Genomic DNA, 26,158 nt, shown 5'->3' on the forward strand with positions numbered 1-26,158 from the left:
TGCCGCTCCATGATAGCATGCCAAGTTTCATGAATTTCAGACGAGTTTTGGATTTACTAGAATATAAAAACAAGCATCTCAATGTTCTGCCGGCAATCAACGGCGCCCTGGTGTTTGAAATTCATTCCCATTTCTTGCATGGGACCTAAGCATGCACCGAAGGACACATATTTGATTTTTCAACCAATTAATACGCACTCGAGCATGTGCATGTAGTTAAAATTTGAATTATCCACATAAATGCAATGAAAACTCAGTTAATGCATAAAAATGTCCAAACGATCACCGAAAAATCACAAAAATTCACACAACACTCCTGTTGTTCTATGTTGACACGAGAAAAAAATTGAAAGCAATAAGAGGCAATGGATATTGTTTCGTCCCCAAAGGTGGGACGTTCCCTACCAAAACCATCATGCGTGTTGTGAGAAGCTCCGGTTTGTGAGAAGCATATACCCAAACCTACCACAAATGGGACAAAATTTGTACCACAGCATGTTGATGCTGCTCCATGGTAGCATGCCAAGTTTCATGAATTTTAGAGGATTTTTGGATTTACTAGAATTTAAAAACCAGGCATATCAATGTTTTGCCGGCAATCAACGGTGCCCCGGTGTTTGGAATTCATTCCCATTTCTTGCATGGGACCTAAGCATGCACCCAAGGACACATATTTGACTTTTCAACCAATTTATATGCACTGGAGCATGTGCCTGTAGTTCAAATTAGAATTATGCACATAAATGCATTAAAACTCAGTTAATGCATAAAAATGTCCTAACGAGCCCCGCAAAATCACAAAAATTCACACAACACCCAAGTTATTCTATGTTGACACGAGAAAAAAATTGAAAGCAATAAGAGGCAATGGATATCGTTTCGTCCCCAAAGGTAGGACGTTCCCTACCGAAAACCATCATGCTTGTTGTGAGAAGCTCCGGTTTGTGAGAAGCATACATCCAAACCTGCCCCAAATGGGACAAAAATTGTACCACAGCATGTTGATGCCGCTCCATGATAGCATGCCAAGTTTCATGAATTTCAGACGAGTTTTGGATTTACTAGAATTTAAAAACCAGGCATCTCAATGTTTTGCCGGCAATCAACGGTGCCCCGGTGTTAGAAATTCATTCCCATTTCTTGCACGGGACCTAAGCATGCACCCAAGGACACATATATGATTTTAAACCAATTTATAGGCACTGGTGCAGGTGGATGTAGTTCGAATTTGAATTATGCATATAAAGTTTATTGGAAACTCAGTTAATGCAAAAAAATGTCCAAACAAACTCCGAAAAATAACAAAAATTCACACAACACTCCTGTTGTTCTATGTTGACACGAGAAAAGAATTTGAAAGCAATAAGAGGCAATGGATATCGTTTCATCCCCAAAGGTGGGATGTTCCCTACCGAAAACCATCATGCTTGTTGTGAGAAGCTGGAGTTTGTGAGAAGCATATACCTAAAGCTGCCCCAAATGGGACAAATTTTGTACCACAGCATGTTGATGCCGCTCCATGATAGCATGCCAAGTTTCATGAATTTCAGACGAGTTTTGGATTTACTAGAATATAAAAATCAGGCATCTCAATGTTTTGCCAGCAATCAACGGTGCCCTGGTGTTTGAAATTCATTCCCATTTCTTGCTTGGGACCTAAGCATGCACCCAAGGACACATATTTGATTTTTTAACCAATTTAAATACACTCGAGCATGTGCATGTACTTCAAATTTGAGTTATGCACATAAAGTGCATTGAAAACTCAGTTAATGCATAAAAATGTCCAAACGAACCCCGAAAAATCACAAAAAATCACACAACACTCCTCTTGTTCTATGTTAACACGAGAAAACATTTGAAAGCAACAAGAAGCAATGGATATCGTTTTGTCCCCAAAGGTGGGACGTTCCCTGCCAAAAACCATCATGCTTATTGTGAGAAGCTCCGGTTTGTGAGAAGCATATTCCTAAAGCTACCCCAAATGGGACAAAATTTGTACCACGGCATGTTGATGCCGCTCCATGATAGCATGCCAAGTTTCATGTATTTCAAACGAGTTTTGGATTTACTAGAATTTAAAAACCAGGCATCTCAATGTTTTATCGGCAGTCAATGGTGCTTCGGTGTTTGAAATTCATTCCCATTTCTTGCATGGGACTTAAGCATGCACCCAAGGACACAGATTTGAGTTTTCATCCAATTTATATGCACTGGAGCATGTGCATGTAGTTCAAATTTGAATTGTTCACCTGAAATGGCTGGAAAACCAATTTAATGTACAAAATGTTCAAATGAACCCTGAATAATTTTAGTTCTTTTACGAGACACATATAGTTGCATGTTCACACGAGACAAAAGGTCTAGTAATTCCAACACCGTCCATTGCCGCTGTGACCCCATTATGTAATTCAAATCAACATGAAAAATCAAGTAGATCGCACACATTTTATTATCAGCAACCGTGTGAGATGTAGTACAAAATATCTTGGAGCACCGATGGTGTATAGTATGCCTATGGCTTACGCAAGAAGGTGCGTCGGCTACAGTCCACAGCCGGTGTCTCAAGCACACTAGCTCGCTCACCAAATATCATTTGACTATTCAATCATCACCGGTGAAAGATGGTCATGTGGACCCGCGTCGTGAGGGAAACTTCAGTGGCCCACTCCGGCGAGAGCGCGGCCGCAGCCGCCATGCGCTTGCTAACAAGGTGCATGCGCGTGGCCGCAATTTGCGACTGGGTGGCAAATGCAGCCCAAACGGCCGCTGTTGCTTCTCAGGTGGCGGCAGCAACATCTGCCTCGGAGATAGCAAATGGCGAGAGCGGCACAGTAGCTGTCCGTTCTGCAGCGACGGCCTTAGCCCTGATGGAGGCCGTCCACGCCCAGATCCTGGCGGTCACCGCACAAATCGAATGAAGCTTCTCCGACAATGGTCGGCAACCCATGGCCGAAGAGCTGGCAATCACCGAGAGCGTTCGAGCAGCCGTCCGTACCTCCGCCGCATACCTTGCGACGATGGAGCCCGTCCAAGCCCAGATCCTGTCTACCCATGCCTAGCTCGTGGCGGCCTTTTCCAAAGAGATGGCGAACATGGATGGCGAGATTCCTGCCTAGTATGGTGTGATGGATGCCATGGAGCCCCTTCCCCAGGAGACCGTCGGGCACGAGCTGGACATGGAGGCGGCGGCAGGAAATCGACGAGCACCAGCCGTAGTAGTACTCTTTGTTTTGTTTAATTAAGAGCGCCGGTCTTTAATTTGTTAGAGTAATTTTTAGGTCAGCTAGCTCTGTTTAATTGCTGAACATGCTTGATTAAGAAGTGTGGGTGTGCTGTAGCCTCCTTTGTGTACCCAAATTATGCAATGACGTGGATGACCACTGTAACCATTGAAATTCGAACCAAAACTTTTGACGTTCAAACTCATCACACATGGGTTAAGCTATCTGAATCATTTGTGATGTCCACATATCGTACACAGTTCTGAATAAGGGACCGTGTCTGATGACACTTTGCATGCCAGTTTTTTGGCTGAAGCGATTCCAAATTTTCGGATTCAGCGGAAATATCCACCTCCCCGCCCCGTCCCCCTTACCAAAAGCCACATTTCCCCTCTTTCCACCTTCCTTTCGAATTTGAAACCTTCACTCCTTGCTTGCAGCGCCGCTGCCTCCTCGCTGGCGACCCTCCTTCACGCTGCTCGGCTGTAAAAGCCTGGATTTTTGCCCTTTTTTCCTTTGATTTTCTTGGATTTCCTGTGTTGTTTTGCTTTTCCGTGGCTATGTGGTTCTGAAACTTGGGAAGATCATGTCTTCCTAGGTTTTATAGTGGCTTGTCACCCTCATCATCATCACAAGATCATGTCATTCCATCCTTGACATAACCCAATATTCTTTTTATTGGGAATATTCCTTTTCTGATAATGGAATAATCCTTTAAAACCCTAAGTTGTGAAGCAACCTATATTTCTGTCACTCCCCAAATTCCCAAACAATTCTCATAAATTTTTTGGGTCATATCTTCCTCAAATATGGCAGAATATATCATTGGCCATGTTTCCCATTATGCTTAACTAATTCCTTTTCTGTTCTGTCCTGAATGGCAGTTTGTGAAGCAAGTGCCATTTATCTTTGCCCTATTGAACCCAAACTTCTTGGACATCTTTTCCTATCCAAATAATTGCCTCATGCCAAAATTCAACTCAATTTTCCTAGTAAATATTCCTGAGCAATTTTTCAAAGTTCCTATCTGAGGGAAGTGATTGTGAAGGAAGTACGAGCTAGGCATATCCAAATGAGTTGAAAATTTTCAAGGTCCTTCATATGATCTAATCATGACTCTCCACCAAATGTGAGCTCATGTAACTTCTATGTTATTCCAGCTCCAAATCTTAGTTTCTGGTCAAATTTTCAGTTTGTGAAGCAACTATATTTTATATTGCTTCAATTGAGCTGAAAATTTACCAGGACATGATTCTGCCTATATCAACTCCCTCCACCAAGTTTTATCTCAATTAGTTAATCCAATTTCCCTATGGAATTTTTCCAACTTTTTGTCCAGAATGAAGCTATATGAAGCAAGTGTTATTTTGGCTCTTCCAAATGGCCTGAAACTTTTTGGGCTTCTTCATATCTTCAAATCATTAGGCCATGACCAACTTGCCTCTCCATGTGAGTGCATCATCCAAATCCCTAATTCTGGCCATTATAGTTGTTTCTACAACAACCCTCATCTAAACTCCTCTTCTTAGTCTGATTTTTCGTGATCAAAATCACCTTAGTGTGTGATCATCGCCAGACAAACTATTTACCACGTTACCAACCTGGTTTAATCACAGCAAGTTACAAGCACCTCCCTGTTGATTTACTTTGGAGCTAAGTGCAAATCTCTTCTTTGCCCCTAGAGCCAATTATTTCTTTAGTTGGACTAAGGGCGCCAAGGTCCATATACTGGACATGGTCGGCCATGCCAAAGCGCGCCGCTTGCGCTAGTGTGCATGGTGATCAAGCTTGCTTCATAGCTGAACGCGTGCTTTGGCTTGTTCCAGCCACTGTGCTCATCTCCTCCCTCCTCGCCTCAACCTCCATTCATGTCTAGTAGCTTCCCCATGAGCTCCCGCGTCGCCCCGTGCCTCTGCCTCATCATGGTTCGCCTTAAATGCGCCACTAGCGCCATGCCCGTGCCATGCCCAGTATTTGCCCGCCATTAAAGCTTTATCGGGAGCTCACTCGTGAGCTCTAGAGCCCTCCCCGTGGCTATATATAGCATGCATGAGGTCCCCCGCTCTTAACTCACTCCTCATTTGCCTCCCTAGCCCACCGGACTACTCGGCCCCCTCTTCTTTTCACTGGAGATCGCCATAGCCGCCTCGGTTCCTCCTCGATTCCGGCGAACCTAGCCCCTCTCCTCCTCTCCAGAGCTGTCCACTAGCTTCCCCTCATCCCCTCTGTTCGCCCCACCACCTCACCCTCGCCAGAGTCCACCCATGGCCGCGAGCCCCTAGTCCAGCCGCCGCCTCCTCGTCCGGCTGTCCCGAGCCTCCTCGTGCTTCCCCGACCTCACCACAGCCTCCCCCTCCTTCCGGCGAGTCTCCCTGCCCTCTCTCCCTCACCTCCCCATCGCCAGAAGCCCCCTGCCGCCACCGCCCATCCATCTCTCTGTCTTCCTCGGGTTGCCGCTGCCCGCCGCTGTTCCAGGCCTCCCTGGCGCCGGTTATCGTGGGAACGGGCAAGGCAGGCCCCACCGCACCCACCCGTGCCCTCCCCTTGGCCGGAACTGGCCTGGGCTGGCCGGCCCCATCGTCGTTTCCTCCCTGCATGCCAGGCTCTGCTTCACGCGAGCATAGGGGCGAGGAGGAAGAAGCCACGCCCGATCGCCCACCTTGCGCGTGGGACCCACGCGCCAGTGGCCCAGTGCCCTGCCACGTGGATAAGTGGAGACGCCCTTTAGGTGAGTGCGCTTTCAGTTCTTCGAAAACGTATTTCGCGTAGTACGCTTTCATTTGCCCGAAAGCGTATTTCCTTCTTCTTTTCTCTAAAGTGCCTTTTCTTGTTCAGAAAGCGTACTTCTGATTTTGCGCCTCTGCCTTATCCACTCAGGCCTGTTTGCTGAAGTTTATTCACAGATTGGTCCCCGATCTTCTACACCTCATAACTATGCAACCATAACTCCGATTGAGGTGAAATCAACGCTCTCTTGTTCATATCGTCGAGCTCTATCTTTTGGTAACATTTTCAGTAGGAGGTCTCCCAGTGAAAATGACCATTTTTCCCTTGCCTCAAATCAGCCCCCTCCGAGAAAGAACCGCCTGGCGTTTCGTTTTGCGGCTTCACCGCAATTCTTCCCGGAGTCTCCGTCACCCCGAGGCAAGACACAATACCAACTTGAATGATAGTCATGCAGTAGCCATGGTTTTCAACTTGAATATTTATTAAATGTTTGCTTGTTTCAAATATGGTTATCGTTGTTTCGGTAATGCTTCTGGGTTAGTGCTTACTTTCTTGCTATGTTGTTATGCACCTGGTTATCATGCCCTGCTAGTTGCTAGTATTCTTTTCATATGCTTATGCTTGCTAGTATTACATGTTGATGTTGGTGATCGTCTTTGGTGCATGACTGTCGTCTATCCCGAGTACCGTTGTTATGCATGTTCCATTGCATCTAGTTGGTTAAATGCTTGCATGATAGCATTGTTGATATTTGTTGTTGATGCTTGTTGCTACCTCTTCAGCACTTGTGTTGGTTTTCCCTTGAAGAGGAAAGGGTGATGCAGAAAAGTAGCATAAGTATTTCCCTCAGTTTTTGAGAACCAAGGTATCAATCCAGTAGGAGGCCACGCACGAGTCCCTCACACCTACACAAACAAATAACTCCTCGCAACCAACACGGTCACTTACAAGAGTGAGATCTGATAGATATGATAAGATAATATTTTGGTATTTTTATGATAAAGATGCAAATTAAAATAAAAGGCAATAAGAATAACTAAGTGTTGGAAGATTGATATGATGGATGATAGACCCAGGGGACATAGGTTTCACTAGTGGCTTCTCTCAAGAGCATAAGTATTCACGGTGGGTAAACAAATTAATGTTGAGCAATTGACAGAATTGAGCATAGTTATGAGAATATCTAGGTATGATCATGTATATAGGCATCACCTCTGAGACAAGTAGACCGACTCCTGCCTGCATCTACTACTATTACTCGACACATCGACCGCAATCCAGCATGCATCTAGAGTATTAAGTTCATAAGAATAGAGTAACGCTTTAAGCAAGATGACATGGTGTAGAGGGGTAAACTCATGCAATATGAAATAAACCCCATCTTGTTATCCTCGATGGCAACAATACAATACGTGCCTTGCTGCCCCTACTGTCACTGGGAAAGGACACCGCAAGATTGAACCCAAAGCTAAGCACTTCTCCCATTGCAAGAAAGATCAATCTAGTAGGCCAAACCAAACTGATAATTCGAAGAGACTTGCAAAGATAACCAATCATACATAAAAGAATTCAGAGAAGATTCAAATATTGTTCATAGATAAAATAGATCATAAAACCACAATTCATCGGTCTCAACAAACACACTGCAAAAGAAGATTACATCGAATAGATCTCCACAAGAGAGGGGGAGAAGTTTGTATTGAGATCCAAAAAGAGAGAAGAATCCATCTAGCTAATAACTATGGACCCCTAGGTTTGAGGTAAACTACTCACACTTCATCGGAGACGCTATGGTGTTGATGTAGAAGCCCTCCATGATCGATGCCCCCTTCGGCGGAGCTCCGCAAAAGGCTCCAAGATGGGATCTCGTGAATACAGAAAGTTACGACGGTGGAATTAGGGTTTTGGCTCCGTATCTGGTAGTTTGGGGTATGTAGGTATATATAGGAGGAAGGAGTATGTCGGTGGAGCAACAGGGGGCCCACGAGGGTGGAGGCCGCGCCCAGTGGCGTAGGCGCGCCCCCCTACCTCGTGGCCTCCTGGTTGATGTCTTGACGTAGGGTCCAAGTCCTCTGGATCATGTTCGTTCTGAAAATCACGTTCTCGAAGGTTTCATTCCGTTTGGACTTTGTTTGAATTTCTTTTTCTGCGAAACCCTAAAATAGGCAAAAAAAACTGTAATTCTGGGCGCCCTATAATATAAAAGTGTATAATAAAGCCCAATAATGTCTAGAATAGAATATAATATAGCATGGAACAATAAGAAATTATAGATACGTTGGAGACGTATCAAGCATCCCCAAGCTTAATTCATGCTCGTCCTTGAGTAGGTAAATGATAAAAATAGAATTTTTGATGTGGAATGCTACTTGGCATTATTTCAATGTAATTCTTCTTAATTGTGGTATGAATATTCAGATCCGAAAGATTCAAGACAAAAGTTCAATGTTGACATAGAAATAATAATACTTCAAGCATACTAACTAAGCAATTATGTCTCTTCAAAATAACATGGCCAAAGAAAGTTATCCATACAAAATCATATAGTCTGGCTATGCTCTATCTTCGCCACACAAAGTATTTAAATCATGCACAACCCCGATGACAAGCCAAGCAATTGTTTCATACTTTTGGTGTTCTCAAACTTTTTCAATCTTCACGCAATACATGAGCGTGAGCCATGGACATAGCACTTTAGGTGCAATAGAATGGTGGTTTTGGAGGAGACAAAAAGGGGGAAGATAGTCTCACATCAACTAGGGTATCAACGGGCTATGGAGATGCCCATCAATAGATATCAATGTGAGTGACAAGGGATTGCCATGCAACGGATGCACTAGAGCTCTAAGTCTATGAAAGCTCAACAAAAGGAACTAAGTGGGTGTGCATCCAAGTCGCTTGCTCACGAAGACCTAGGGCATTTTGAGGAAGCCCATCATTGGAATATACAAGCCAAGTTCTATAATGAAAAATTCCCACTAGTATATGAAAGTGATAACATAGGAGACTCTCTATTATGAAGATCATGGTGCTACTTTGAAGCACAACTGTGGTAAAAGGATAGTAGCATTGTCCCTTCTTTCTTTTTCTCTCATATTTTTTTATTTGGGCCTTTTATGGCCTATTTTTTTCGTCTGGAGTCTCATCACGACTTGTGGGGGAACCATAGTCTCCATCATCCTTTCCTCACTTGGGACAATGCTCTAAAAATGATGATCATCACACTTTTATTTACTTACAACTCAACAATTACAACTCAATACTTAGAATAAAATATGACTCTATGTGAATGCCTCCGGCGGTGTACCGAGATATGCAATGAATCAAGAGTGACATGTATGAAAGAATTATGAACGGTGGCTTTGCCACAAATACAATGTCAACTACATGATCATGCAAAGCAATATGACAATGATGGAGCGTGTCATAGTAAACGGAATGGTGGAAAGTTGCATGTCAATATGTCTCGGAATAGCTATGGGAAATGCCATGATAGGTAGGTATGGTGGCTGTTTTGAGGAAGGTATATGGTGGGTGTACGATGCGGGCGAAAGGTGCTCAGTATTAGAGAGGCTAGCAATGGTGGAAGGAAGAGAAGTGCGTATGATCCATGGACTCAACCTTAGTCATAAAGAACTCATATACTTATTGCAAAAATCTACAAGTTATCAAAGAAAAGTATTACGCGCATGCTCCTAGGGGGATAGATTGGTAGGAAAAGACCACCGCTCGTCCCCGACCGCCACTCATAATGTAACGACCCAACCCAAACTCGGTCAAGTCTCTGTGTAGCTGTACCATCCCAAGATCATGCTGGCACACACAATACATTGATGAAAAGATTCAAAGTTCAATCACACCTGAATTTATTACACGATTCTCATACCGATTCTTTATTATATCATAATAAATTCGACCGAAGGATACCTCATGAGAAATAAACTAAATAAGCTGCGGAAGCGTAGACGAAAAGCGAGTCCATCCGACTCCATAGGGAATCGCCAAGCGTAGATCGTAGCCTTACTCCTGGTCAGAAAACTCCTCTGAAACATGAGACGTTGCAGCCGTGTAGGTCAGCATTTAGAATATGCCGGCAAGTCATAGAGAAAACAACAATAATAAAGCTAACACTATATGCAATTTGGTTGTGGGGCTCTAAGTTTTATGTTTTTGCGAAAAAGCCAGTTTTTCCCTACAACAAAGGACTTGCTTGCAATTACTTCAAAATGTTGGTTGTTATTGAGATGGTTCCGCCAACCAATGTCTCATTCCCAATTATTAAATAACCCCTCAATTAATTTATTAAGTTCAGTGTTGAGATTTCTGAAATACTCCAGTTTGCAGAGGCTCATTTGTCCGTAACCGGGGACACGGCTAATCGATTCGGTTGTTACTCTGCATAGTCTTGTGCAATTTACCCGCAAGAATCGTTCCCTCCTTTATGTCCTCGCACTGCCTGGTGTTTGATGACGGGATGAACGAAACAGGGTCTTCCGTAGAGTTTCTATGAGCACTGCCAGTACCCATCCATGTCCTACCGTTCTTCTACATCTGCTGGCACCGTCCGTCCAGAGTCACGCCTAAGGTCAACCCAGCCAGAGCCCATAATGGCTTGCGGCTACGCAGGTAAGCTTCCGGTCAAGGGTATCCATCCGTCTCTTCGTGGCTGGGTGAAGCTTTCCGCAAGATGTCATGGCACTTCTCCATGCATCCCGGCCATCCGCTGGTTTCTCCAGGGTGCCCGTCAACCGTCCTCCACCCAGTAGTGAATTAGAAGTCCATCTTGATCTTGAAGTCATGGGGTTGTCATCATCTTGACTCTCACATCTCCCTTATGAATCTCTCAACCAACCCCGTCTACGAGCATAGCAAGGTAAACTACATCGTCCCGGGCAATAGTAGCAAGGGGAGTTGGGTTCATCCTACCTCATGATACTACTCAAGACATAACTTCAAATTCTCCTACTGCATGCATGGTGGGGAGGAACAATTCTAATGCAACAAAATCATAGGTATTGTAAAACATGATCAAATGACTTGCCTGGCTGACGGTCTTCAAACGCTAGTGACTCAACATAGCAAGCTTCGCACTCCGGAAATTCTATCGAGTCAAATAATAGCACAAATAAGTATTTCACTAATAACATATCTGCAAGCTCAAGTAAAACACACAAGCACTCAAACCAAAATCAAAGAAAACTCGAGGAAAACAAAATCAAGGATTTCATCACATCAAGCAACAACAAAGAAATAGTTTTAACCTACTAAAACTTTTCTTAACATATCCAAAACAATGGTTTTGCTAACAAACATAAAGGAAAACAGCATACAAACTAGGTGCAAAAAGAATCAAATCAATATCTATTATAGAACTCCTGTTATACCTAAAACAAAACTAATAAGAAAATAAAATAAACTTTTTATTTTGCTGTAAATAAATGTTCACCCTCTGTAACTACAGAAACTAATCTAAAATAAAATATAGCAGGGGTAAATTAAATTTCTATAATAACTAGAACAGCAGGAAGTGGCAGCAAGCTAAATAAAACTAGAAAAGCTTGATTTGACTAAAACTAATTCTAATATAATTCTACAAATACCCAACAAGTTCCTACTGCTAGGCTAGGTCAAAACTATGCAGTGACAAAAAGAATCACCTAAAAATAATAATCCTAGCTCAATTTATAGCAGAATTACTCATTTGACTAAAACTAATATAAAACTATTTTTGTAAACTTAAACATGGCCGAATCAAATTTCTACAGAAGCTACAAGAAATTTGTAAACTAACAAAAAAAGAATCAACTAAAAATAATAAATATCCTAAAAGATACAGATTTTACAAGAACAGAACTATTCGGTTTTAAAAACAGAAACAAAGAATAAAACTAAAACAACTAGGGTGCTAACGGGCCGAAACAGTGAGCGCTCTAAAATTATCTAACGCGCTGGCGATCAATAGGTCACTGTGTCCATGGGCGAACAGAAAAAAACCCGATCAGTTTGGTCCAAATAAACCTAGTAAATAAACCGGAAACAAACCGTGAAATAAAACCGGTCTAACAAAAAAACCTACCCATTCGCTAACTCTAATCTACACCATAGGTTGCCGATCGAACGGTGGGTTGGTGTCCGGTGGCTTGCTGCGGCGGTCGACGGCGAGGAGGGCTCGGGCGTTGGTGGCGTGGTGTTCCGATGGTCCGGGGCGGCGGTGGCGAGGTCGGGGTGATGCGGCAGAGCGAGGCGGAGGCGGTGGTGGAGTGGTTGGAGCTCGGGGACGGCGCGGACGTCGAGGCATGGCGAAAACAGAGCCCGGTGCTCTGCAGCTCCGGCGTCGGGCGATGATGCTCAAGGCGGCGGCTCCAGCGATCCCTGGACGGAGAGAGGATGTCAGGGAGGTGCGCGTGGTTGAGGGGTTTCGGCTGACAAGATTTGAGGGCAGGGGGATCTTCACCGGAGTCGGAACAGACGGCGGACTGCGCCGGTCGACGGCGAGATCCAAAGGAGGAGGCCATGAGCTACGGTGTGTTTTGGGCTAGGGTTTTAGGGGGATTCGGAAGAGGAGGGGTAGGGCTATTTATAGGGCATCAACTTGGAGCAGGGGGCGACTCGGGATCGTGATCCCGTTGAATTCGGACGTGGCGGCGGCGTCGAACGCGCTCTGGCGCGGCATAGCGTGGCGAGGGGGCAAGAGATGAGGTGGGGCCGGCGCGTCGGTGAGAGAGGGAGAGGGGGTTCGGTCGGGCGCTGAGGTAGGCCGGCTCGGGCGTTGGTGGGTTGCGGCTCGGGTGGTGGCTGGGCCGGTTGACCTGGCTCGCGCCTGGGTCTTTCCCCTTTTTTTGAATAGGACAGAGAGAAGAAACTAAACTAAGAGAAAATTATACTATTTTTATATAGGACATATATATATATATCAAAATTCTCAATGGAATTAATCCTACAATGTGGACATTTTTCTAGAGGCAAAACGGAAACTAAAAAATACATTTTCTGCAAACTCCAAATAAAATTCAAATTTGAATTCAAACCTTTTGGCAATATTTTCTTATGACATTTTTGGAGTGTCATGTTAGCTCCTCTCATGCTTTTTCTCAAGTATTTGTCAGGGATATTGAGGTAGATTTTCAAATGCCAAGTTGAATCCAAATTCAACCAAAACTCAAAAGCCTCTGAAAATTTCCAAATGTCACTCAAATCAAACAAAATGCATAGATGCTTAGCTAATAATTGTAAAACATTCCAAATTGAAAATTTGGGATGTTACAAACCTACCCACCTTAAGATGAATCTCGCCCTCGAGATTCAGGTTGGTTAGCAAATAGGTGCAGGTGGTCTCGGCGGAGATCTTCTTCTCGCTCCCGGGTGGCTTCCTCCTTGGAGTGGTGGCTCCACAGAACCTTGCAAAATTTAATGATCTTGCTGTGGATAACTCTGTTCGCAGTCTCAAGAATTCTGACAGGTTTCTCCTCATAAGTCAGATCACTTTCCAGCTATATGGCCTCTAGGGGCACTGTGTCTCTCAAAGGAACATCAGCCATCTCGGCATGGCATTTCTTTAGCTGGGATACGTGAAAGACATTGTGAACTCCCGACAATCCTTCTGGCAATTCCAGCTTACACGCAACTTCTCCTCTGTGTTCGAGGATTTTGTAGGGCCAATGAACTTGGGTGCTAATTTTCCTTTAACCCCAAATCTCTTGATTCCACGAAGTGGAGACACACGAAGATATGCTCGGTCTCCAACTTCATACGTCATCTCCTTGCGTTTACTGTCGGCATAACTCTTCTGTCTCGACTGGGCTATATTGAGTCTATCTCGAATCAGCTTGACTTTCTCTTTGGAGTCTGATAAGATCGGGACCAAAAAGTTTTTGGTCTCCGACACCATCCCACAACAATGGGGTTCTGCACCTCCTTTCATATAGAGCTTCGAAAGGGGACATCTTCAGACTGGTCTGATAGCTGTTGTTGTACGAGAACTCTGCGTACGGCAAATTGTCATCCCAGCTAGACCCATAGTCTAGCGCACAGGCTCTCAACATGTCCTCCAGAATCTGGTTGACTCTTTATGTCTGTCCATCTGTCTGCGAATGAAAAGTTGTACTGAACTCCAGCCTCGTACCCAAGGTTTCATGCAACTGATTCCAAAACTTTGAGGTAAATTGTGTTCCTCTATCTGACACAATACTCCTCGGAACTCCATGCAGACATACGATCCTGGTCATGTATATCTTGGCTAACTTAGCACTAGTATATGTGGTCTTCAGGGGAATGAAATGAGCTACCTTGGTCAAGCGATCAACCACTACCCAGATAGAATCATAACCTGAACGGGTCCTGGGTAATCCTGTGATAAAATCCATTCCAAGTTTTTCCCGTTTCCACTCGGGAATCGGCAGTGGTTGAAGTAACCCTGTCGGCTTCTGATGTTCCTCCTTTACTCGCTGACAAACATCGCATACTGCTACGTACTCGGCAATATCCTTCTTCATACCTGTCCACCAGAAACTTTCCTTCAAGTCCAGATACATCTTGGTGTTGCCTGGGTGAATCGAGTACGGTGAGTCATGGGCATCCTGAATAATTAACTTCCTGACCTCTGGGTCATTAGGCACATAGATACGATCATCAAACCATAAAGTTCCGTGTTCATCCTCACGGAAACCTTTAGCCTTTCCGTTACTCATCTTTTCCTTTATCTCTGCAATTTCCTTGTCCGTCTTCTGCACTTCACGGATCTTTTCGGTCAGAGTGGACTGAATATCCAAGGTGGCGGCAAATCCTCTTGGTACTATTTCCAATCGGAGATCTCTGAGATCGTCGGCTAAATTCTAAGGTAATCCTCCAGCTATGAGGGTGTTCACATGGCTTTTACGGCTCAGGGCATCTGCTACAACATTTGCTTTCCCTGGGTGATAATGCAATCTCATATCATAGTCCTTGATCAATTCAAGCCATCTCCTTTGTCTGAGGTTCAACTCCTTCTGCGTGAAAATGTACTTCAAGCTCTTATGATCCGTGTAAACATCACAACTATTTCCGACAAGGAAATGTCTCCACGTCTTGAGTGCGTGCACTATGGCTGCTAACTCCAAATCGTGTGTGGCATAATTCATCTCGTGAGGTCGTAGTTGTCTGGAGGTATAAGCTACAACTTTTCCTTCCTGCATGAGCACTCCTCTGAGTCCTTGACGAGAAGCGTCACAATACACCTGATAATCCTTGTGTATGTCCGGCAAAATGAGTACTGGGGCTGTAAACAGACGTTTCTTCAACTCCTGAAAACTGGCTTCACAATCCTCGGTCCAAATGTACTTTGTTTCCTTTTTCAACAGCTCAGTCATGGGTTTAGCAATCTTGGAGAAATTCTCAATAAATCTCCGATAATATCCTGCAAGTCCGAGAAAACTGCGGATCTCCTTGACTGAGGTGGGGGATTGCCAGTTGGTGACCGATTCAACCTTGGTGGGGTCGACCGCTATTCCTTCTCCTGAAATAACATGTCCAAGGAATCCGACTTCCTTCAACCAAAATTCACATTTGCTGAACTTGGCATATAACTGATGTTCTCAGAGTTTCTCCAGGACTAGACGCAGATGTTCCTTGTGCTCTTCCTCACTCTTGGAGAAAACCAATATGTCATCGATGAACACCACGACAAACTTGTCCAGATATTCCATAAATACCTTGTTCTTCATGCTCATGAAATACGTAGGGGCATTAGTCAATCCGAATGACATGACGGTATACTCATATAAACCATACCTGGTGGTGATGGCTGTTTTGGGTATATCCTGTTCACGAATCTTCAGCTGATGATACCCTGATCGAAGATCGATCTTGGAAAATACTTTGGCTCCGACTAGCTGATCAAATAAATTGTTAATCATCGATAGAGGGTACTTATTCTTGATGCTCACGTCGTTCAATGAACGATAATCTACAACCATTCTCAGGGTTCCATCCTTCTTCTCTACCAAAAGAACTGGGGCTCCCCAAGGTCACGAACTTGGGCGAATATATCCTTTCTCCAATAATTCCTTGATCTGCTGCTTGATCTCTTCCAAATTATTCGGGGGCATCCGATAAGGTCTCTTGGATATTGGGGCTGTGCCAGGTAATAACTCGATCAAAAATTCTATTTCTCTGTCCGGTGACATTCCTGGTAATTCCTCCGGAAATACATCCAGAAAATCTTGTACTACAAGCACTTCCTCCTGAACCACTCTCGTGTTGGAATTCACCTACTTCTTTATCGGTGTGCATCTGGATACATACTTGATCCTCTTCTGCTCCGGGGTGGTGAGCAAAATCGTCTTGCGGGCACAGTCGATGTTCCCTTCAAACTTCGTCAACCAGTCCATGCCTAGAATCACGTCCAATCCCTGGGATTCTAAGACTATGAGGTCTACGGGAAAATCATGATTTCCGATGCTGAGGCTTGAATGACAGCCTAAGCCTGCCATCATCTCTCCTCCTGGAGAAGTGACTTGGATCGGGGTTCTAAGGGTCCTAGTGGGCAACCCATACTTTTCCATAACTACCCTTGATATGAATGAATGCGTTGCACTGGAGTCAAAGAGTACCAATACTGGACGTGAGTTTAATAAAAACTTACCAACCACAGTGTCTGGCTGATCATAGACGCCCTCCACATCAATGTGATTCACGTGAGCACGAGGAAAAGGGTTGGGCTTCTTTGCTGAGCTTCCATTGCCGTTGCCGTTCCCATTCCTCTGCTTGGCCTCCGAACAATCGGTGGCGTAGTGTCCTATCTTCTGGCATTTGAAACAGGTGATATGACTTAGATCCTTCTGAGTCGGAGCAGGACGGTGCTAGTTGCCGTTGCCTCCATTGCCTGACTTGGGGTTGTTGTCGTGGTTGCGACTTTTCCCATTCCCTCCATGGTTATGTCCTCCATGATTGTGTCCTCCATGGGTGTGATGGTTATGTCCTCCCGAGTATGGGGCATAGCGGGGCTTCTGCCGAGCTCCGGAGTTGTACTTTCCCTGGCCATATTTCCGCTTGCAACTTTCAATCTGCTGCCGCTTGCCTTCAAGTATAGTGGCCTTGTCTACCAGCTCCTGGTAGTTGTTGAAGATAGCCACCATTAGCTGCATTCCTAGCTCATCATTGAGTCCCTCAAGAAACTTCTCCTGTTTTGCGGCATCTGTGGCCACATCATCTGGGGCATATCGAGATAATTTGTTGAACTCATCCACATACCGCCCCACGGTATGATTCCCTTGGCGTAAGTTGTGGAACTCACGCTTCTTCAGACTCATGGCTCCAGCTGAGACATGCGCGGTGCGGAAAGCCCGCTGGAACTGATCCCATGTCATGGTGGCGACCGGATAAGTGGCGGTGTAGTTTTCCCACCAAGAGGCTGCAGGTCCATTCAGTTGATGTGCGGCAAAATGCACCTTCTCAGCATCTGTGCATGCAGTAGTTGTTAGATCCCTTCCGATCTTGCGGAGCCAATCATCAGCTACAATCGGCTTGGTGCTACCAGAGAACACCGGCGGATTCAGCCTTAGGAATCGGGTCAGGTTATCGACAGGAGGTGGTGGTGGTGGATTGTTGTTGTTGTTGCCTTGGTTTTGGATGAGCATTTGCATTGAGGCATTCTGCTGTTGAATCAGCTGGGTGAGCTCCGGCGGGAAAGTGAATCCGGGGTCACGTCTCAGAGGCATCTGGTATTATGGAGTGGATGAGAAATTAGAATAGAGCAAGGTTCTAATGATAAAATAGCACTACCCAAATGAATGCACAAACACAATCACACCAATCATTTATTCATTCATCTCAAGAAAGGTTCAAACTCGGATTACAAGATCTCACGACTAATCGAAAATAATGGCCTAACTGATCGATGAAAATAAAATAACATGCCGGTCGACTAAATGTCTTCATCAATTATCCTTGCGTCCTCTGGTGCGTCGTCCTCTGGTGCGGCGCCTCCTCTTGCGGCTTCCTTCGGTGGAGCTCTCTTCATAATCCTGGTCATTGCTCACGAGGGGTCCATCATCTCCACTCGGGAAAAGGACTTCTCCCAGATCCATCTTCTCCTCTAGTGTGGCAATATATTTCTTCCGGTCCTCGAGTCTTTCCATAAAATCCTTGACTTCATCCTGATGCTCATAGTGGGCTTAACGTGCTGCATCCTCCAGCTCAATTTCACGAAGATGCAACTTTTGGGCCGTCTTCAAGCTCCTGCGCATCTGAATCTCTAGAGCCCTGATGTGAGCCTCCAAGTCTTGGACATATGAGCGAACGGAGTCGTCATCTATGGTGCGGATAATCTCTCCATCTGCAGTCCTGCGAGAAATCATGGTGTGGTCTGATCCAACAAGCTCGGTCCTGTATTCCTCCTGGATGAGTCTAAGTGCACAATGAACTGCTATGTCTCTCCCGAGTATCCAAGTGGGAGCAGTGAACATGAAGTCAACGGGCGCCGAGAGACTTCCGAAAGTCCTCCCTGGTATGTGCACCTTAATCCTATAAAGATGGTCTTCTGGAAATGCCATGATAGGGGTCCCGGTGATAGACAGTAGAGCAATCTTCAATTCCTTGGTGGTCTGGACCAGCCTCCTGCCGAAAAGCATTGTCTCATCTGGCTGGCAAAACTCCGGGAGCAGAACTGGGATGAACTTGACGGCCATCTAGAATGTTGAAATCAGAGAGAAGTCAGAAATGAATAGGAGAGTATTACGAAATGATAAGGACATAAAAAAATAGTTTCTTCCTATGGCTTTCCGATCCTAGGAGTTACGTCCTACGGTCAGTGTGTGCTCTGATACCATCTCTGTAACGACCCGACCCAAAATCGGTCAAGTCTCTGTGTAGCTGTACTATCCCAAGATCATGCTGGCACACACAGTACATTGATGAAAAGATTCAAAGTTCAATCACACCTGAATTTATTACATGATTCTCATATCGAGTCTTTATTACATCATAATAAATTCGGCCGAAGGCCAACTCATGAGAAATAAACTAAATAAGCTGCAGAAGCGTAGAAGAAAAGCGAGTCCATCCAACTCCATAGGGAAATCACCAAGCGTAGATCGTAGCCTCACTCCTGGTCGGAAAACTCCTCTACAACATGAGACGTTGCAGCCGTGTAGCTCAGCATTTAGAATATTCCGACAAGTCATAGAGAAAACAAAAATAATAAAGCTAACACTATATGCAATTTGGTTGTGGGGCTCTAAGTTTTATGTTTTTGCGAAAAAGCCAGTTTTTCCCTACAACAAAGGACTTGCTTGCAATTACTTCAAAATGTTGGTTGTTATTGAGATGGTCCCGCAAACCAATGTGTCATTCCCAATTATTAAATAACCCCTCAATTAATTTATTAAGTTCGGTGTTGAGATTTCTGAAATACTCCAGTTTGTAGAGGCTCATTTGTCCGTAACCGGGGACACGGCTAATCGATTAGGTTGTTACTCTGCAGAGTCTTGTGCACTTTACCGACAAGAATCGTTCCCTCCTTTATGTCCTCGCACTGCCTGGTGTTTGAAGATGGGATGAACGAAACAGGGTCTTCCATAGAGTTTCTCTGAGCACTGCCGGTACACATCCATGTCCTACCGTTCTTCTACATCTACTGGCACCGTCCGTCCAGAGTCACGCCTAAGGTCAACCCAGCCAGAGCCCATAATGGCTTGCGGCTGCACAGGTAAGCTTCTGGTCAAGGGTATCCATCCGTCTCTTCGTGGCTGGGTGAAGCTTTCCGCAAGATGCCATGGCGCTTCTCCATGCATCCCGGCCATCCGCTTGTTTCTCCAGGGTGCCCGTCAACCGTCCTCCACCCAGTAGTGAATTAGAAGTCCATCTTGATCTTGAAGTCATGGGGTTGTCATCATCTTGACTGTCACATCTCCCTTATGAATCTCTCAACCAACCCCGTCTACGAGCATAGCAAGGTAAACTACATCGTCCCGGGAAATAGTAGCAAGGGGAGTTGGGTTCATCCTACCTCATGATACTACTCAAGACATAACTTCAAATTCTCCTACTGCATGCATGGTGGGGAGGAACAATTCTAATGCAACAAAATCATAGGTATTGTAAAACATGATCAAATGACTTGCCTGGCTGACGGTCTTCAAACGCTAGTGACTCGAGATAGCAAGCTTCGCACACGGGAAATTCTATCGAGTCAAACAATAGAACAAATAAGTATTTCACTAATAACATATCAGCAAGCTGAAGTAAAACACACAAGCACTCAAACCAAAATCAAAGAAAACTCGAGGAAAACAAAATCAAGGATTTCATCACATCAAGAAACAACAAAGAAATATTTTTAACCTACTAACACTTTTCTTAACAGATCCAAAACAATGGTTTTGCTAACTAACATAAAGGAAAACATCATACAAACTAGGTGCAAAAAGAATCAAATCAATATCTATTATAGAACTCCTGTTATACCTAAAACAAAACTAATAAGAAAATAAAATAAACTTTTTATTTTGCTGTAAATAAATGTTCACCCTCTGTAACTACAGAAACTAATCTAAAATAAAATATAGCAGGGGTAAATTAAATTTCTATAATAACTAGAACAGCAGGAAGTGGCAGCAAGCTAAATAAAACTAGAAAAGCTTGATTTGACTAAAACTAATTCTAATATAATTCTACAAATACCCAACAAGTTCCTACTGCTAGGCTAGGTCAAAACTATGCAGTGACAAAAAGAATCACCTAAAAATAATAATCCTAGCTCAATTTATAGCAGAATTACTAAAACTTAAACATGGCCGAATCAAATTTCTACAGAAGCTACAAGAAATTTGTAAACTAAAAAAAAAATAATCAACTAAAAATAATAAACATCCTAAAAGATACAGATTTTACAAGAAACGAAACTATTCGGTTTTAAAAACAGAAACAAAGAATAAAACTAAAACAACTAGGGTGCTAACGGGCCGAAACAGTGAGCGCTCTAAAATTATCTAACGTGCGGGCGATCAATAGGTCACTGTGTCCATGGGCTAACAGAAAAAAACCCGATCGGTTTGGTCTAACTAAACCAAGTAAATAAACCGGAAACAAACTGTGAAATAAAACCGGTCTAATAAAAAAACCTACCCATTCGCTAAGTCTAATCTACACCGTAGGTTGCCGATCGAACGGTGGGTTGGGGTCCGGTGGCTTACCGCGACGGTCGACGGCGAGGAGGGCTCGGGCGTTGGTGGCGGTGGTGTTCCGGTGGTCCGGGGCGGTGGTGGCGAGGTCAAGGTGATGCGGCGGAGTGAGGCGGAGGTGGTGGTGGAGTGGTTGGAGCTCGGGGATGGCGCGGACGTCGAGGCATGGCGAAAACAGAGCCCGGTGCTCTGCAGCTCCGGTGTCCAGCGATGATGCGCTAGGCGGCGGCTCCGGTGATCCCTGGACGGAGAGAGGATGTCAGGGAGGTGCGCGTGGTTGAGGGGTTTCGGCTAACAAGATTTGAGGGCAGGGGGATCTTCACCAGAGTTGGAACTGACGGCGGACTGCGGCGGGCAACGACGAGATCCAAAGGAGGAGGGCGTGAGCTGCGGTGTGTTTTGGGCTAGGGTTTTAGGGGGATTCGGAAGAGGAGGGGTAGGGCTATTTATAGGGCATCAACTTGGAGCAGGGGGCGACTCGGGATCATGATCCCGTTGAATTCGGACGCGGCGGCGGCGTCGAACGCGCTCTGGCACGGCATAGCGTGGCGAGGGGGCAAGAGATGAGGTGGGGCCGGCGCGTCGGTGAGAGAGGGAGAGGGGGTTCGGTCGGGCGCTGAGGTAGGCCGGCTCGGGCGTTGGTGGGCTGCGGCTCGGGTGTGGGCTGGGCCGGTTGGCCTGGCTCGCGCCTGGGTCTTTCCCCTTTTTTTGAATAGGACAGAGAGAAGAAACTAAACTAAGAGAAAATTATACTATTTTTATATAGGACATATATATCAAAATTCTCAGGGGAATTAATCCTACAACATGGACATTTTTCTAGAGGCAAAACAGAAACTAAAAAAACATTTTCTACAAACTCCAAATAAAATTCAAATTTAATTCAAACCTTTTGGCAATATTTTCTTCTGACATTTTTGGAGTGTGATGTTAGCTCCTCTCATACTTTTTCTCAAGTATTTGTCAGGGATATTGAGGTATATTTTCAAATGCCAAGTTGAATCCAAATTCAACCAAAACTCAAAAGCCTCTGAAAATTTCCAAATGTCACTCAAATCAAACAAAATGCATAGATGCTTAGCTAATAATTGTAAAACATTCCAAATTGAAAATTTGGGATGTTACACATAAGGAAGACAATCAATAAATAAATCATGCTCCGACTTATCACATAACGGTTCACCATACGTGCAGGCTATGGGAATCAAAAACTTTAACACAAGTATTTCTCAAATTCACAAACTACTCAACTAGCATGACTCTAATATTACCATGTCCATATCTCAAAACAATTATCAAGTATCAAACTTCTCATAGTATTCAACACACTCATAAGAATTTTTTTTATTATTAATCTTGAATGACTAACATAATTAAAGCAAATTACCATGCTGTTTTGTAGGACTCTCAAAATAATCTAAGTGAGGCATGAGAGAACAATAGTTTCTCTAAAACAAATCCACCGACGTGCTCTAAAAAATATAAGTGAAGCACTAGAGCAAAAATTATATAACTCAAAAGATATAAGTGAAGCACATAGAGTATTCTAACAATTTCTGAATCATGTGTGTCTCTCTCAAAAGGTGTTTACAACAAGGATGATTTTGGAAACTAACAAATAAAGACACAAATAATACAAGACGCTCCAAGCAAAACACATATCATGTGGTAAATAAAAATATAGCTCCAAGTAAAGTTACCGATGGAAGTAGACGAAAGAGGCGATGCCTTCCGGGGCATCCCCAAGATTTGGCTTTTAGGTGTCCTTAGATTATCTTGGGGTGCCACGGGAATCCCCAAGCTTAGGCTCTTGCCACTCCTTGTTCCATAATCCATCAAATCTTTCACCCAAAACTTGAAAACTTCGCAACACAAAACTTAAAAGTAGAAAATCTCGTGAGCTCCGTTAGCGAAAGAAAACAAAACACCACTTCAAGGTACTGTAATGAACTCATTCTTTATTTATATTGGTGTTAAACCTACTGTATTCCAACTTATCTATTGTTTATAAACTATTTTACTAGCCATAGATTCATCAAAATAAGCAAACAACACACGAAAAACAGAATCTGTCAAAAACAGAACAGTCTGTAGTAATCTGTAGCTAACGCAAGATCTGGTACCCCAAAAATTATAAAATAAATTTATGGACATGAGGAATTTATCTATTAGTCATCTTCAAAAATAATTAACTAAATATCACTTTCCAAATAAAACTGGCAGCAGTTCTCGTGAGCGCTAAAGTTTCTGTTTTTTACAGCAAGATTAAAAAGACTTCCACCAAGTCTTCCGAACGGTTCTACTTGGCACAAGCACTAATTAAACACAACAAACACAACAAAAACAGAGGCTAGATAAATTATTTATTAAATAACAGCGAGGAAAAATATTGGGTTGTCTCCCAACAAGTGCTTTTCTTTAAAGCCTTATAGCTCGGCATATTATTTCAATGATGCTCACATGAAAGAAAAGAATTGAAGCACAAAGAGGGAATCATAAAACACGTGCCAATCGCATCTAAGTCTAACATACTTCCTATGCATAGGCATCTTATAGGCAAACAAATTATCAAGGCAAGCAAAAACTAGCATATGCAAGGAAGCCGAAAGAAACAATAGCAATCTCAACATAACGAGAGGTAATTTAGTAACATGAAAATTTCTACCACCATATTTTCCTCTCTCATAATAATTACATGTAGGATCATAAGCAAATTCAACAAAATAGCTGTCACATAAAATATTTTCAACATGATCCACATGCATGCAAAGTAGATACTCTTCCAAAATAGTGGGATCTAAGGTTGACACTCTTCCAAACCCACTTTCAATAATATTGCAAACACTATTATCAATCTCATATTCATCATGGTGCTTAAATAAATTTTCAAGAAGAAGAATCACCCCAATCATGATCATTGCAACAAGTAGAGCACATCGCAAAACTAGCATCCCCAAGCTTAGGGTTTTGCATGTTATTAACACAATTTACATAAATAGAATTTATATTAAAATCATTGCAATCATGCTTTTTATTCAAAGATCTATCATGAATTGCTTAATAAAGTAATTCATCACACTTTTCAGATTCACGAATTTCAAGCAAAACCTCATAAAGATAATTTAGTGCACAAAACTCACTAGCAATTGGTTCATCATAATTGGATCTCTTAAAAAGATTAGAAAGTGGACGAGGATCCATAGATCTTAGGTTCTCTGTTTAGTAATAAATAAACAACTATTCCAACCAAACGAGAAAACGAGCCAAGTAAGACATAAAAGGAAACAAAAAGACAAACAGAAGAAGGGCGAATAAAACAGCAAGGGTGTAATGGGGGAGAGGAAAAGGAGAGGCAAATGGCAAATAATGTAATGCAGGAGATAAGGGTTTGTGATGGGTACTTGGTGTGTTGACTTTTGTGTAGACCTCCCCGGCAACAGCGCCAGAAATCCTTCTTGCTACCTCTTGAGCACTTGCGTTGGTTTTCCCTTGAAGAGGAAAGGGTGATGCAGCAAAGTAGCGTAAGTATTTCCCTCAGTTTTTGAGAACCAAGGTATCAATCCAGTAGGAGGCCACGCACGAGTCCCTCGCACCTACACAAACAAATAAATCCTCGCAACCAACGCGATAAGGGATTGTCAATCCCTACACAGTCACATACGAGAGTGAGATCTGATAGATATGAAAAGATAATATTTTTGGTATTTTTATGATAAAGATGCAAAGTAAAATAAAAGGCAATAAAAAATAACTAAGTGTTGGAAGATTAATATGATGGATGATAGACCCGGGGGCCATAGGTTTCACTAGTGGCTTCTCTCAAGAGCATAAGTATTCACAGTGGGTAAACAAATTACTGTTGAGAAATTTACAGAATTGAGCATAGTTATGAGAATATCTAGGTATGATCATGTATATAGGCATCACGTCCGAGACAAGTAGACCGACTCCTGCCTGCATCTACTACTATTACTCCACACATCGACCGCTATCCAGCATGCATCTAGAGTATTAAGTTCATGAGAACAGAGTAACACTTTAATCAAGATGACACAATGTAGAGGGATAAACTCATGCAATATGAAATAAACCCCATCTTGTTATCCTCGATGGCAACAATACAATACGTGCCTTGCTGCCCCTACTGTCACTGGGAAAGGACACCTCATGATTGAACCCAAAGCTAAGCACTTCTCCCATTGCAAGAAAGATCAATCTAGTAGGCCAAACCAAACTGATAATTCGAAGAGACTTGCAAAGATAACCAATCATACATAAAAGAATTCAGAGAAGATTCAAATATTGTTCATAGATAAACTTGATCATAAACCCACAATTCATCGGTCTCAACAAACACACCGCAAAAGAAGATTACATCGAATAGATCTCCACAAGAGAGGGGGAGAACTTTGTATTGAGATCCAAAAAGAGAGAAGAAGCCATCTAGCTAATAACTATGGACCCGTAGGTATGAGGTAAACTACTCACACTTCATCGTAGAGGCTATGGTGTTGATGTAGAAGCCCTCCGTGATCGATGCCCCCTCCGGCGGAGCTCCGGAAAAGGCCCCCAGATGGGATCTCGTGGATACATAAAGTTACAGCGGTGGAATTAGGGTTTAGCTCCGTATCTGGTAGTTTGGGGGTACGTAGGTATATATAGGATGAAGGAGTACGTCGGTGGAGCAACAGGGGGCCCACAAGGGTGGAGGGCACGCCCAGGGGGGTAGGCACGCCCCCTACCTCGTGGCCTCCTGGTTGATGTCTTGACGTAGGGACCAAGTCCTCTGGATCATGTTCGTTCCGAAAATCACATTCCCGAAGGTTTCATTCCGTTTGGACTCCGTTTGATATTCTTTTTCTGTGAATCCCTAAAATAGGAAAAAAAACAACAATTCTGGGCTAGGCCTCCGGTTAATAGGTTAGTCCTGAAAATAATATAAAAGTGTATAATAAAGCCCAATAATGTCCAAAACAGAATATAATATAGCATGGAACAATCAAAAAATATAGATACGTTGGAGACGTATCACTAGTGGTCATGCTATGTTTC

The 26,158-nt window shown here is 43.6% G+C and overlaps 1 protein-coding gene across 1 annotated transcript; it reads right to left on the bottom strand.

Moving 5' to 3' along the window:
- Positions 1–16,786: 16,786 nt before the first annotated feature.
- LOC147965064 (uncharacterized) lies at positions 16,787–17,569 on the bottom strand. Its single transcript, XM_087530273.1, has one exon. The coding sequence runs from the start codon at positions 17,567–17,569 to the stop codon at positions 16,787–16,789; it is 783 nt and encodes a 260-aa protein (XP_087386399.1).
- Positions 17,570–26,158: the final 8,589 nt, after the last annotated feature.

This window comes from Triticum urartu, chromosome 6A, assembly GCF_056163025.1.
Source record: "Triticum urartu cultivar PI428250 chromosome 6A, HENAU_Tu73, whole genome shotgun sequence".
Lineage (NCBI taxonomy): Eukaryota > Viridiplantae > Streptophyta > Magnoliopsida > Poales > Poaceae > Triticum > Triticum urartu.